The sequence below is a fragment of the Bubalus bubalis genome, chromosome 12, assembly GCF_019923935.1.
Source record: "Bubalus bubalis isolate 160015118507 breed Murrah chromosome 12, NDDB_SH_1, whole genome shotgun sequence".
Taxonomy (NCBI): Eukaryota; Metazoa; Chordata; class Mammalia; order Artiodactyla; family Bovidae; genus Bubalus; species Bubalus bubalis.
In genome coordinates, this window is record NC_059168.1 from 46477881 (window position 1) to 46491906 (window position 14026).

The 14026-nt window shown below is 51.0% G+C and overlaps 1 protein-coding gene across 6 annotated transcripts in view; it reads right to left on the reverse strand.

Moving 5' to 3' along the window:
• PAX8 (paired box 8) overlaps window positions 1–14026 on the reverse strand; it is a 65341-nt gene that overhangs the window by 19676 nt on the left and 31639 nt on the right. For 3 of the 6 annotated variants that reach the window (XM_044925979.2, XM_025261153.3, XM_025261146.3), the window contains exons 3-7: window positions 8064–8229; window positions 5872–6069; window positions 4003–4091; window positions 3584–3709; window positions 2967–3142 (exon numbers count right to left, since the gene is read on the reverse strand). In XM_044925979.2, coding sequence (XP_044781914.1) covers window positions 2967–3142; window positions 3584–3709; window positions 4003–4091; window positions 5872–6069; window positions 8064–8229 — 755 coding nt within the window. Of the gene's footprint in view, window positions 1–2966; window positions 3143–3583; window positions 3710–4002; window positions 4092–5871; window positions 6073–8063; window positions 8230–14026 lie in introns of all 6 variants that reach the window. The other 3 variants (XM_025261151.3, XM_025261147.3, XM_025261145.3) reach the window with 1 other exon arrangement.

A 14026-nucleotide genomic window follows, 5' to 3' on the forward strand; every position in this document is an offset into this window, starting at 1 on the left:
GTCTCCTGTACTGCAGACAGATTCTTTGCCATCTGAGCCACCAGGGAGGTGAAAGTTGCTTAGTTGTGTCTGAATTTTTGTGACCCTCCAGGCCAGAGTACTGGAATGGGTAGTCGCTGCTCCCTTCTCCAGGGGATCTTCCCAACCCAGGGATTGAACCCAGGTCTCCCGCATTGTAGGCAGATTCTTTACCAGCTGAGCCACAAGGGAAGCAAGCCACTAGGGAAGCCCCACCTCAAAATCCTATAGCTCTCCAAAATCTAACAATTCAGTGAAAAACAAACCTATAAATCAGACATTTCAGTAATGTAACCCCAAATGCCTTAAACATCTCAAGGATGATTGGATTTCTTATTGTGGTGGGACTTGAATTGGGGTGCAGAGAGCACAATTCCTCAGGACTTGGACAAGTTTGAGCTCTTGTTCTGCAATCACCAGCTTAGTAGCTTTGGTCTCCTTGACCTCTCTGAGCCTTGGTTTTCTCACCTGTGTACCGTTTTCTCACCTGTGTAACAGGGATAATAGATCTTCTTTACAAGGCTGATGCAAGGATTAAAGGAGATTTTATATACCTACGTTAAACACCTAGCACAAAATGCTTAGTAACAAACATTCCATAAACAGCTACTTTCGAGTTATGTGAAGGGTCACAAGCTGCCCAGTTCTTGAGGCTCTGTCATCATAATATTCACATTGTGTTGATCTGTTCCTTGATGCACTTGTGAAATAGAGGAACAAGAGCTTTGCAGACTCCTAACTGTGCCTGGTAGTAAAATAGCAACCAGAAATGAGCCCACAGAAATGTTTATGTTGAATGCTTTGCCCTTTCTTGATTTTGCAGAAAAGATGGCCATGCTTTTGCCCCATCCTGAGGTCAGGTGTGAGGACCTGTGCTTCTCTCTCAGCTTCCCAGACCAGAGGCCCTTTCCTTGCCCAGCAAGAGGACACTGGGGTGTTCCTTTGGCAGCACTGGCAGCTGTGGGAAAGGCAAGGAGCCCCAGGCACAGGCTGGGTCCTCCCTGTCCTTCCTCATCGAGCAGGGGAATGAATGAGGGAGGGAGTGATTGGCTGAGCAAGGCACTGAATCAGTAATGGTCATGACTGAACCTCCATCTCCTCAACTGTAGGATGAAGGAGTAGAGTAGTTGCATGGTTTTTAAGTTCTCTTTTTCCAGTCTTCAAATAAGAACTCGCATAGGAGCACCATATTTAAAACAGGTGACAGTGGACCAGTCTGAATGAAACCAGGGCCTAGAGGTCTGAGCCCCACAAACTTTCACTTCTGTCAGCCCTCTCCACCCTCCTTGGCCCTAGTCCTCTCCAGGCAAATGGAAAGACTGGACTGAATGGGCCCTGTGGGTCCTCTGGCTCAAGACTCTCCATTTGCATGATCCCCTATGTATGTATGCCAGTTTGGAGTAGGGTCTTGGGACACCTTATAATCAAGCAAGGTCCCTCAGAGGCGTAGGGGAGCTCAGGAGTGGTTCTGCACAACCCAGTGGGTCTCAGCAGCAAGGTTTCTCTACCAGCACACTGAGCTGTGTGGGGTCCATATCTCACAGCAGGTTCCCGGCAGACCTACCGCTGTGGCCCCATTCCCCTCCTGCCCAGTCAACCCCGGCCTGGGGTGCCATGTGCTGACTCGTGGCTGATCGCCCTGCCCTCTCCCCAGGTCTGCTGACGGCCAGCCTTCTCTGAAGCCCTCCTGGTTGTCACAGCCCAGGCTGATAAAATCGCTGACGCAGATTGCCTGCCCAGCTGCGTTGTTGGCAAGGCCCAGCCGCCCAGACGGTCACTGGCAGTGGTTCAGCCAGTGACTGGCATCGTCACCATTGTCCTGCTCAGATCTTAAAGGTACACGGGCTTGCCTCACTCCTGGCTCAGGTGACACCTTGAGCTGAGAGGGATGAGCAGACACTGCTCTAGAGAAAATCTTCAGCTGATTGATGGTGTTGGGTTAGGGGATGGGGAAGACACTGAGACTGTGGTGTTGACAGAAGATAATTAACAGAGGTGCAGAGTTATTTTTTGGCTCCTGAAGACACTTTGGACATCTCTGCCAGTTTTTCATAGAAGCCAACCCCTGATAAGCCATTTCACCTGTCCCGAACACTGGGAATAAAACTTTGCTTGTAGCTTGCATTTCTCGGGCTGCATTTCTCATTGCATTTACTCAGTCTACCTTTATTAAGCATCTGTTAGAGGGGCACAATGGGAGATGCTGGAGGTAAAAAGATGCCTTGAGATGCTGCCCTGTGCTCAAGAAATGTGCTGTATCTTGACATCTCTGTCTGCTAGGCAGTGACACTACCCCATGAGTTCTGGGGAGCGGCCCCTCCCACCCCGGACATGCAGAAGTCTGGGAGAGTGAAAATGAAGCGTGTCTGAGGGGCAGGGAAGAATTCATGGACCAGGTGAGGCTTGAGCTGAGTCATACTAGCCGAGCAGTACTTTTCCAGGCAGAGAAGTGGGAGGAAGGCATTCAGCGAGGAGGGCACACCGTGTGCCGGGGCAGAGAGGTGTGAACGAGAGGAGTGTGAGCATGGCAGGCCAGGGGTGGGGAGGCGTGAGTGGTGCGAGGCGGGGCTGGAGGTGCTGGTGGAGGTCACGCTGTAAAGGCTGGAGCTGTGACTTTATTGCTGTAGGACCTGACCCTGCTATCTGGGGGAGACACTGTGGCAGGGGGATGGCATGGTTGGTTGCATTGCTCTAAGCTCAGAGGCTACAGGTGAGGGAAGGCAGGGGGCTGGAAGGATGAGCAGGAAGATGCTGCTAGCGTCTGGTGAAATAATGCCCATGACAGCCTTGGAGCTGCTGGAAGCACATGCCCTGGGCCCATCAAGCAACTTCTAGTTGCTTCTAGAATTGCCAGTTGACTAGGGAGCTTTCAGAGACCATGTCTTGCTCTGCCCTCCCCCCACCCTCCCAACTGTCTGCTCGCCTCCCGTGCCCAGCTGGCCCCTCACCTGCTCGCCTTTGGTGTGGCTGGGGGAGGCGTAGGCCTCCGGGTAGTGCTGCCGATCAAAGGGGCATTCGAGCGATTCGAGGTGGTGCTGGCTGAAGGTGTCCGTGCGGAGGTGTTTGCGGGGCCCGCTGCTGCTGCTCTGGGAGTCAATGCTCAGCCGGCAGCTGTCCTGGTCACCTGGCAGGCATCCCCCGGCAGGGAGAAAGCTTTCAGGGGGCTTGTCGACCCATTGCCCAGGCCAGAGTGGGGAAGCAGACTCACTTGGGAAGAGGGAAGAGCAAGACTTCCGGGTGGCTTAGAGACAATCCACAAAGTCCTGGGCCTAAGGGGATCTCTGTCTCATCAGTAGTAGTAGTATTAGTCACTTAGTCATGTCTGACTCTTTGTGACCCCATGGATTGTAGCCCACCAGGCTCCTCTGTTCATGGGATTCTCCAGGCAAAAATAATGAAGTGGGTAGCTGTGCCCTCCTCCAGGGGATCTTCCTGACCCAGGGATCAAACCTGTGTCTCCTGCATTGCAGGCAGATTTTTTACCACCTGAGCCACCAGAGAAGCCCTGTCTGAGCAGTTGCCCTCCTGCACCCCCAACCTACCCTCTGGTCCCCCCAACACTCACTGTCATCCATCTTCCTCTTGCTGTCGCTGCCAGGCTGGGCGATCCCCAGGAGCCCATTGATGGAATAAGTAGAACCCAGAGAGTCCGACTGTGGAGATTCTGGGGGCGTCACAGCTGAGCTGGGGACTGCAGTGGGGCAAGACAGAGGGTCAGGATGTGGGCCTGACACCCCTCAGAGCCCCTGACACCACCACAGAGGAGTCAGGAGCACTGCCTACTGGTGCCAGGGTTCTGGCCTGTGTTGTTTCCAGCCCTAAACATTTCAGAGAATCTTCCCTGGGATTCCAGCCAGGTTTGGGCTCAGTTCGAACATACGGATGTGTCTGTGTGGACATGTTTGTGTGTGACTCTGTGTGTGTACATGGATGGGAGTGTGTATGCAAGGGGCTGAGTGTGACTGTGGGACCCTCGGCACTCACTCAGCGTGTGTCCTGGGCTCAGGGACTTGGTGGCCACGCAGCTGTCCATGGGAAGGTTGAATGGCTGCTGCACTTTAGTCCGGATGATTCTGTAAGGAAGAGAAGAAAGGCCCTTATAGCAGAAGGAGGCAGGGCTTCCAGCTGCCCCAGCTCCATCCACCTTTTTGAGATCCCACTTGAGTATCTATAGACACTCAGCCCAAACTCAGCTCATTGTTCTTTTAGTTGCTAAATTGCAACTGACTCTTTGAAACCCTGTGGACTGTAGCCCACCAGGCTCCTCTGTCCATGGGATTTTCCAAGCAAGAATACTACAGTGAGTTGCCATTTCTTCCTCCAGGGAATCTTCCTGACGCAGGGATCAAACTTGAATCTCCTGCATTGCAGGTGGATTCTTTACCCACTGAGCCATCCGGAAAGCCCCAAACTCAACCTGTCCACACTCAAACCCACGACCTTACTCCTCACGCCTGGTCCTTCCCACTGTTCCCATTCCATGACTAGCCCACCCGTCACTCAAGGCAGAAGTACAGGTGGGGCTCAGTATCTGCCTTCCTCCCTCCTCCGAGCCGTCATCAGGTTTGGTAGATTTGACCTCTTAACTCTCTTCAGCATTGATCCCTCTCTGCATCTCACTGCCACCACTAAACTCTACCTCCAGGGTCACTCACTGGCCCACTCCTATCTGCTCTTGACCCTTTCTAATCTTTTCTTTCTATTGCAGCCAGACTGGACTTTCTGAAATGCAAGTCGGTCTCATGGTTAACATCTCGTGCTAAGGTTCTTGCCATTGCTTATAGGTGAGAGGTAAGAATACGTAGCATGACCCCCGGCCTCTGAGGGGCAAACAGACTTTATTCACATCTCCACCTCAGTCTACCTTATGCTCTCCCCTTCCCTTTACCTGCTGGCTTTCTTTTCAGCTTTTCTTTTCTTTTTGGCCATGCGGCTTGTGGGATCTTAGTTTCCCAACCAGGGATCGAACTCAGACCCTCAGAAGGGAAAGTGCAGAGTCTTAACCACTGGACTGCCAGGGACTTCCCTCTTTCAGCTTCTCGTATAAGATTTTATTAGCCACAGGGCCTTTGCACATGCTCTCTCAAGCTCCTTTCACTCCCCCTTTCACCTAGGTAACTCTTATTTGTTACTTCTTACTTGGGACATCTTTTCATAACCTCCCTAAACCAAGCCACCTGACACCAGCTCAATACCCTCATATTTTTCTCCCTAGCCAGACTTAGAACTGCGTGGACATCAATTAGGACTTGGTTAGTGCCTGTTTTCCCACTGGACTGTAAGTGCCACACAGATAAGACTTGTGCATCCCCAGGGGGTACGTGTGTGCTAAGTCATTTCAGTCGTGTCCAACTCTGCAACCCGATGGACTGTATGTTCCTCTGTCCATGGGAGTTCCAGGCAAGAACACTGGAGTGGGTTGCCATTTCCTACTCCAGCTTTAGGGCCTACACATGAGTAAAGTATGTGTGAATGAATGAGTGAGTGAATAACTGACTGAGGTGGTGACTGAATGACTAAACAAATGAGTGGATGCTTGAATGAGGTCCAGGTTAGGGCTCTTGTGTCTCATGCAGGAAAGGCTCGATTCAAGAAGTTTCGTTTATTGAATGAAAGAGGATGTGGTATGTGGGGAAGGAAACTGCAGAGAGTACAGCCCTGGGGAGGGGGATACGTTGAGGTGGGAGTGGGGATGCTATAGAGGCGTGGTACCTACCTTGGGCCCAAGGCACTTCCAGCCTGACTTTTCAGCATGCAGCCCCCTCCAAGGTTCTGTTCCACTCAAGTCAGGTCTCCATCACGATTCCCCCAAAGCCCAGGGACCCCAGTGCCCGGCTGCGGTGTCCACCTCACCTGTTGATGGAGCTGACGCTGGGCACGGTGTCGTTGTCACAGACACCCTCAGCCAGGAGCCGGTCCCGGATCTCCCAGGCGAACATGGTTGGGTTCTGCCGCTTGTAGTCCCCGATCTTCTCCACCACCTTGGGGGTGGCCACCTTAGGCTTTGAGCCCCCTATCACTCCAGGCCGGATGCTGCCAGTCTCGTAGTACCTACTCCAATAGAGAACCCCAAAGAAGTACCCAGTAAGCAGGTGGGGATCTTTGGGCAGCAAATTAGCCAGAGACTCTCGTTCCCTTCTGAGGCTGCTTGGGGAAGGGCCTGAGGGGGTGAATGGTGACCCCCAAGGCTGGTCTCTGGCACCGTGTTCCTGTCACTGCCTGTTTCCCTTGCATGGGTAGGTTTATGCTGCTGCTGAACCAGAACGTCTTCAAAAGGCCTCACCCTGGGATGCCTGGTTTCTCTCTTTCCTGTCATCCCTCTGGCCAGTCTCCTGACCTGAACACCTTCAGGAAACACCTTATGGAGCACAAAAGATCTCCCTTCTAAGAAAGGACATTTTGAGTGTGCTCTGTGTGTATATACAGGCTCAACGTGGTGGCCAGTTGCTCCATCCAGTTTTCCTTGGCTGAAGCATGACTGACTGTTCTCGACCATCCTGGTTCTACCCCTCCTTCCCCAGAAAGCCAGCTGGGGTCATTGGGCCGTCTGCCCTGACTTTCTGGTTTCACCTTTGTTCTCCATAAAACCCCTCCAACCCCCCTCCACACCACCCCACAGCCCCGGCCACTGGTTTTCCACCAGGTTACATGGTTCAGGTTGAAGCTGGTCCTCATGGACTCTGGAACGCCAGCCTGGCTTGGAGCCCTGGCCATGTCCAGCTCCCTAAGCTAAGCCAGCTCTCTCGGGGTCTCCCCATGCCCCATCCCCCATCCCCCAACCAGCTGCTTAGGCAGATCAGTGACCTGTGTCAAGATAGCCTACCTCTCCTCCTTGGGGAAACTGGTTTCTTCTGCCATGAAATAAAACCTCTTTAATACTCCCTTTTGGGTGTCACCATCCACTAGCACTCAGCCGCTCTTGGGGTGCTGCAACCCACCTGGGAAACCCCTCTCCTGACCCCAGGAGACCTGGGGACCACAATTTTCCCTGATGACTTCCATCAGGGAGGCAGGGCTTCCCACGTTCAATTATAAGCCTTGACCTCTTTGAACCAGAACTCCTCCTGAATCTCACTTATGGGTTGGGTAAGGGAGACACTGAACTGACACAAAGCCCAGAAAACCCTGCACATGGGCACTTCCACTGGAAGTGGCCCTCCAGGCTAGACTACGCTTTGCTGCTCCTGGTCCCTCCTGAGCCTTTAAGTTAACAGTTCTTAACTCTGGCTGCAGAAAATTAGAATCTTAGGGCTGAACACTATACTCAAACTTGGGCTCATTCCCCTAAAGTTCTGCCTTAACTGGTGTGGGCCGGGGCTTAGACATCCATTTATTTTCTAAATTAAGATTAAACAGGTGACTCTACTGTGCAGCCAGGGCTGTGAACTGCTGCTCTGGAGTTGGTCATAAGCGTCACCTGGTCATCTCATAAAAATCATGGTGTCCGGATCTGGCTCCCAGAGAGGGTGCTGCAATGGGCCTGGTCTGGGGCTTAGGATCTGCATTTCATCAAAACATCCCAGTGCTTCTCTTGCAAGTGCTCTGGGAGTTACAGTTCGAGAAGCACAAACTCAGACACCCCTCGTGCTGGAGCAAGACCTCAGGAGCCACCTCTGATTGCGTGTCCCCTCCCTGTTGTTGTTGCTGTTCAGTCGCTCATTCGTGTCTGACTCTTTGCGACTCCAAGGACTGCAGCATGCTAGGCTTCCCTGTCCTTCACCACCTCTCAGAGCTTGCTCAAACTCATGTCCATCTTTTGGTCTCAGCAGGGGGAAAGCCTTTTGGGAAGATTCTTCTGCTTTAGGAACAAAGAAGCCTATAGAAACCAGGACATGGGGCAGAAGAGACCATGGGGGAGGGAGAAAGGAAAGGAAGAAGAAATGGATGAGGGAGGAAGGAAGAGCAGGAAACACACAGACGAGCAGCAGATGGGCGAGGCCCGGAAGCCCTACCACATCCTGTTCAGATCCTGGGACCCAGGCCGGACACCAGAGTGGACCCGAGTCCCTGGGAGGGAAGGGGGTGGGGGTGAATTTTGTGCTTACCTGCCAAGGATCTTGCTGACACAGCCATGGCTGACACGGAGCTGGCGGGAGATGTCGCAAGGCCTCACGCCCTGGTGGGCTAGGTCCACGATGCGCTGACGCACCACTTCAGGCAGGGGTCTGCCATTCACAAAGGCCCCTCCCAGCTGGTTCAGCCCTCCGTGGCCTGAAAGACAGTAATCCGGGGGGACTGCTGTCAGGGCCACCAGGCAGAGAATCAGCCGGCATGTGGGCCTTGGCTGTTGAGAGCCCCTAAACTTGAGCTCTATTGGTCACATCCCCTGGAGCTCCTGCTGTACCCCTCTGCTTTCCGCCTCTGAGTAGGGGCTAGCTCAGGGTGGCAGGGGCAGGGATGTATGATGCCACAGAGGGGCACATTCCACTCTGGGGACCTTTTGTGTCTGCTCAGCATTCTTTTGTGGGCTTCCCAGAGGGCTCAACAGATAAAGAATCCACCTGCGATGAGGAGACACAGGAGACACAGGTTCAATCTCTGGATCAGAAAGATCCCCTGGAAGAGGAAATGGCAACCCCCTCCAGTATTCTTGCCTGGAGAATTCCATGGACAGAGGAGCCTGGCAGGCTACAGTCCATGAGGTTGCAGAGTCAGACATGACAGAGTACACACACAGTCTCCTCTCAGACCCTCAGCACCTCACTCCAAATAACAATCTCACCACCTTCTTCTACCCTCTGGAAAGTATCTAAAGATTTGAGGATTCAGGTTCTGTCTTCCTACTCTGACGCTGAACTGTGTGATCTTGGGGAAATCTCCATGTTTTCTCTGCGTCTCTGTTCATCTCTAAAATGAGGGCATGGGACGAAGAAATCAGTGGTATTTAAGTTTCTTGTTCTCATTCTTCTTTTGAACTATAGAGCTAGATTTTTTAAGCACAAAGACAATGAGAAACCCAGACTCAAACGAATAAAAGCAGAGCTTCTCTGGTTGATCTAGGATAGAGCAGGCCTTGTCCTTGGGCTCCCAACTTGAGCTCTGTTCGGAGCACTGAGAGGCAGGCAGAGACCTCACTGGCCCATGTTCTGGGGCTTCCAGGACTGACGTGTCAGGCAGTGGGCAGTGGTACAGAACATGGACACACCGTGATGTGCGCCTGTCTCCTTAGGTGCCTTCCTGACTTGGCCTCTACCCTCCAGCCCCAGCCTGTGTTTCATTCTGAGCCCATCCACCTATTCTCAATGCATATTTATTGAGTACCTACTACGTGGCAGGCACTGTACCAGCCCTCCCAATGTTGAGTTGGATAAGGTAGATGTGATTCCTGTACTTGCCTCATGGGGTTCAAGTGAAGAGTTAGACCAGCTGGTGGCCATATGGCATGGCCACATCTGGGACACCAGAAGTGGACCTGAGCCAGCACTGGGACTCGGACATGAAAGGGGTTATGGGAACCCTTGGAGGGGACCAAGCCCAGGCTCAGGGGACAAGAGAAAGTTTCCTGGTATTGGTATTGGTTTAGTTGCTAAGTCGTGTCTGACTCTTGCAATCCCATGGACTATAGCCTGCCAGGATCCTTTGACCATGGGACTCTCCAGGCAAGAATACTGGAGTGGGTTGCTATTTCCTTCTCCAAGGGATCTTCCTGACCCAGGAATCGAACCCAGGTATCCTGCATTGTAGGCAGATTCTTTATTGACTGAGCTATGAAGGAAGCCCTAGAAGAGTTTCTGGAGAAGTCTAAACTGAGGCTGAAGATAAAGAGGTGTCAGACCAGAGAAGGAGATGAGGAAGAAAACTGTTCCAGGCAGTGGGAACAGCATGTGCAAAGGCTTATAGGTAGGAAGGCATCTGTTAGATTTATTAACATACTCAGTTCTCTAAAATCCCTAGATTCTGGGTGGGTGAGCTTCAGGCCCAAGGTCTTCCTTTGGCCAAGGAGGAGAGCAGGGCTTAGAGAGTTACAGTGGGCATTCATGTGACTGATGTGACTCAGCCTGCATGATGGGGGGTCAAGATCTAACCAGGAACAAATGCTCCTGTTGGGGCTGCTGGGAGAGCCCTGTTCTATGGCCAGAACAGATCCTGGAAACTTGGCCTTGGCCCTACAGTCCCACGCTAGAGATGCCATGTTCCCAGCATGATGATTTGGTGATCTGGCTAGGATGGCAGAGCCCCGGGGTGGGAGTCAAGGGGAACAGGCAGGCGGGTGAGGAGGAAGAGCCATTGCCAGGCCTCCTGTGTCAGCCCGTTAAGGACAATTTATGGCTGAGGGCTGGACGTGCCTCTGCTAGGCACACTGTGCTCATTACTGCCCACTGACTTAGCACATTCAGAACTGCCTTGCAATGACCCCTCAGGGGCTCAAGCTGTCTTCAGCAGAGCAGTCAATGTCTGCTTTTTTTTAAGAGGCTACAAGTGCCTCTGGCCTGGGCACTGAGTCAGGAGGAAAAGCCCACTAGCCAAACACCTGGCAGGAAGGATGCTATGATCCATCTCCCTAGTGGAGGCCACTGGGTGACCTTGGACACTGCTTCCACCTGTCCAGTTCTAGGCAACTTGCCCTAGCCAGTGTTTCCACCAGGGCCGGGAAGACATCCCAGTGCTCAGAAGAGGGGCCTGAGCCCGCTTTGGAGAGGGCTGACTTCTCACTGGCCACAGGCAGTCCTGGAGAGTGGCTCAGCCTTTCCACCCTCACTCCATTCCTGAGGCTTTTGGCTCTTCTGGGTCCAGACACTGAACACAAGGGGGCACCAGAGAGCCACCCAAAGGGACAAGACCTTGAGCAGCTCATCTTTGTCCCCATTCTCCAGAACTTAAGACTACCAAGCCATCTAGGAGCTTAGGTGTCCATGCTAGGTCCACTACATCTGAAAGCTAGGGTTCCTACAGGTGGAAGTCTTCACCCCTAGAAAGGCAACTGGTTAAAAAAAACCAAAGGCTATTTTTTTGGTAGCATGAATTGGGAATTGTGCCTTAAAAACAAACCTATCCTGTTTCTCCGTTGAAGCTGTTGGGGATCAATGTCCTAAATCTTCCTGAAGGGCTTGTTGATCGATATCCTTAGAGACTCAAACTCTCTGGAACCCGCTGGAAGGGTTATTTACTAGATCAGCTGGCATCTGTGTGAAAGGGAAGATGTACTCATACCTCTGGCTCTTAAACTGTGAAGGCCCTGGTGATTTATTTCATTTTATTGACTTCTGAGTTCTTTATATTACCATGCAAAGGGTGTTGGGCTAGATTCCTGTGTTGACTCTGCCTATTTTAATTTATTTTTTCAGTAGTTTCTTTTATTCTGAAAAATTGCTTGAATTCTTTTAAAATATTCTTTAAATTTCCTTCTGAAGAGTAGTTTCTTTCCCCCCCCAAGGCTTATTAATTTGTTTATCCCTCCATGTATACAGTATTTTACCATCTAGTCATTATTTTTTTTTTTTTTTTTTTGAGAAGGAAATGGCAACCCACTCCAGTGTTCTTGCCTGGAGAATCCCAGGGACGGGGGAGCCTGGTGGGCTGCCGTATGGGGTCACACAGAGTCAGACACAACTGAAGTGACTTAGCATAGCATAGTCATTTTTTAAATATAGTAGGTCCTTGTTTGTTACCTATTTTATTTATTTATTTATTTGGCCACGCCGCATGGCACGTGGAATCTTAGTTCCCCAACCAGGAATCAAACCCACACCCCCTTCACTGGGAGCACAGAGTCTTAGCCACTGGCATACCAGAGAAGTCCCTAGTTATCTATTTTAGATATAGCAGTGTGTACATGTCAATCCTAAACTCCCAATCTATCCCTACCCCCTTACCTCCTTGGTAACCATAAGTTTTTTCTCTAAGTCTGTGAATCTGTATTTGCTTTGTAAATAAGTTCATTTGTATCAATTTTTTAGGTTCTGCATATAAGCAAAATCATGAGATATTGTCTTTCTCGCCATATATTTTTTATACATTTTTTAAGGGTTACTCTTCATTTACTGCCAGTTTTAATTTTATGATTTGAGAAAGTTGGGGTTTTTTTCCAAGCATATTGTTTCTATCCACTTATTAAGAGCTAAACAAAACGTCCTGCAGTGTCTGATGCTGACTTCAGGTGATGGCTGGTAAAGAAAATTTCAGAGAAAAACTAACTGCATGTACATCCCCCACCTCAGCCCCATCTTCTTAGAATAATGATTTTTATTGTTTGTATATTACAGTGTTCATCTCTTTTGATCTCAACACATATATACCAAGTGGGAGTATGCTTAGTCTTGAAGTCTTGTCTGACTCTTTGTGACCCCATGGACTGTAACACACTAGACTCCTCTGTCCATGGAATTCTCCAGGCAAGAATACTGGAGTCTGTTGCCATTTCCTCCTCCAGGGAGTCTTCCTGACCCAGAGATGGAAACTGTGTCCCTTGTGTCTCCTGCATTGGCAGGTGAATTCTTTACCCACTGAGCCACCTGGGACGCCCATATATACCAAGTAGTGAGTATAAATCAGAACACTGGGAAAGTCACCTTGAACAAGACAGGAAAGTTGGCCCTCGAGGAACTTACAATCTTTGGAGAGATGCAGTCAGATAAATTGAACTTCCCTGGTGGCTCAGACAGTAAAGAATCTGCCTGCAATGCAGGAGACCTGGGTTCAATCCCTGGGTAGGGAAGATCCCCTGGAGAAGGGAATGGCTAGCCACTCCAGTACTCTTGCCTGGAGAATCCCATGGACAGAGGAGACTGGTGGCTACAGTCCATGGGGTGGTAAAGAGTCGGACACAACTGAGCGACTAACACACATGCAATCAGATAAATTTGGACTCATCATGTTAAGAGAGAGGTTTTTAGGAAGAGGTAAGTCAGATGCCAGAGGAGCCCTAAGTGGTCAGAGGGAAGCTGTAGCACAGAATGACTAGGAGGTAACCAAGAGAAGAAGCTTCCATAGGAAGAAAATCCACACACAAGGCTTTAGTGCTGTCAAGACATGGAAAGACATTTACTATAGCTGTCAGAGAGGCAGGGTGGAGGGTGTGGAAAGAGCCTGCTGGCTGCAAATGGAGACAGGCCTTATGGTTTGAGGTTTGGAGCCGAGTCCTGGTCACCCAAAGGTTTTTGTCCCTCCTGTGTCCGGTGTGGGGGAGTGGACGCCTTTGGGCGAGTCACCACCAGACTAGCAGCCTAGAGGTGGGCGCATCCTTCCTTCCTGCCCCAGGGCTACCCACCATTGCTGACCACCTGTCCATGTGGCTGTGGACCAGGTGGGCTCTCAGGCCGGAAGCCAGGAATGAGTAGGAGCCCTTGGTTGGGCGGGGGTGGGAGGTGGGGAAGGTATGACCCAGGAAGAGGTGTGAGGCTTCCTGAACAAAGGCCCTTTGTTGGTCTGGAGGTCGTGGGGGTGGAGGAAGAAGATAAGACGGCCTGGCTGGACATAAGTGGGTTCTGACTGTGAGATCCTCAGACAAAGGGATGCCAACTTGCCTGGGGACAGAGAACTCAGCCTATAGTGAGGGGACAGAGCTCTACAAAGTTCTGGGTGAAGCCTGTGGTCCAGAAATGTATATTTTGGAAAAGTGACCATTTGGAGAGATCTGAGGACTTTCTTTTGTCATTCTTCACTCCTTAACAGGGCTCTGAGGAGTAAGGATGGTAGGAGGAAAAGAGAAGGGGCTTCCCAGGTGGCACTAGTGGTAAAGATTCCACTTGCCAATCAGGAGACACAAGGGACATGGGTTCCATCCCTGGGTCAGGAAGATCCCCTGGAGTAGGAAATGGCAACCCACTCCAGTATTCTTGCCTGAAAAATTCCATGGACAGAGGAACCTGGCAGGTTACAGTTCATGGGGTTGCAAAGAGTCACACATGCATGAGGACAAGAGAAAAGTCATTGGCCCATATTCCTGTTACATGCACGGATACTCAGACCCTTGAGATGTAGGATAATTTCCCTGTGCCCCACAATCTTTCTTCAATTTTGATTTAATTTTTCTTGGCCACGCCACATGCACAGAATGTGGGTTCTTGGT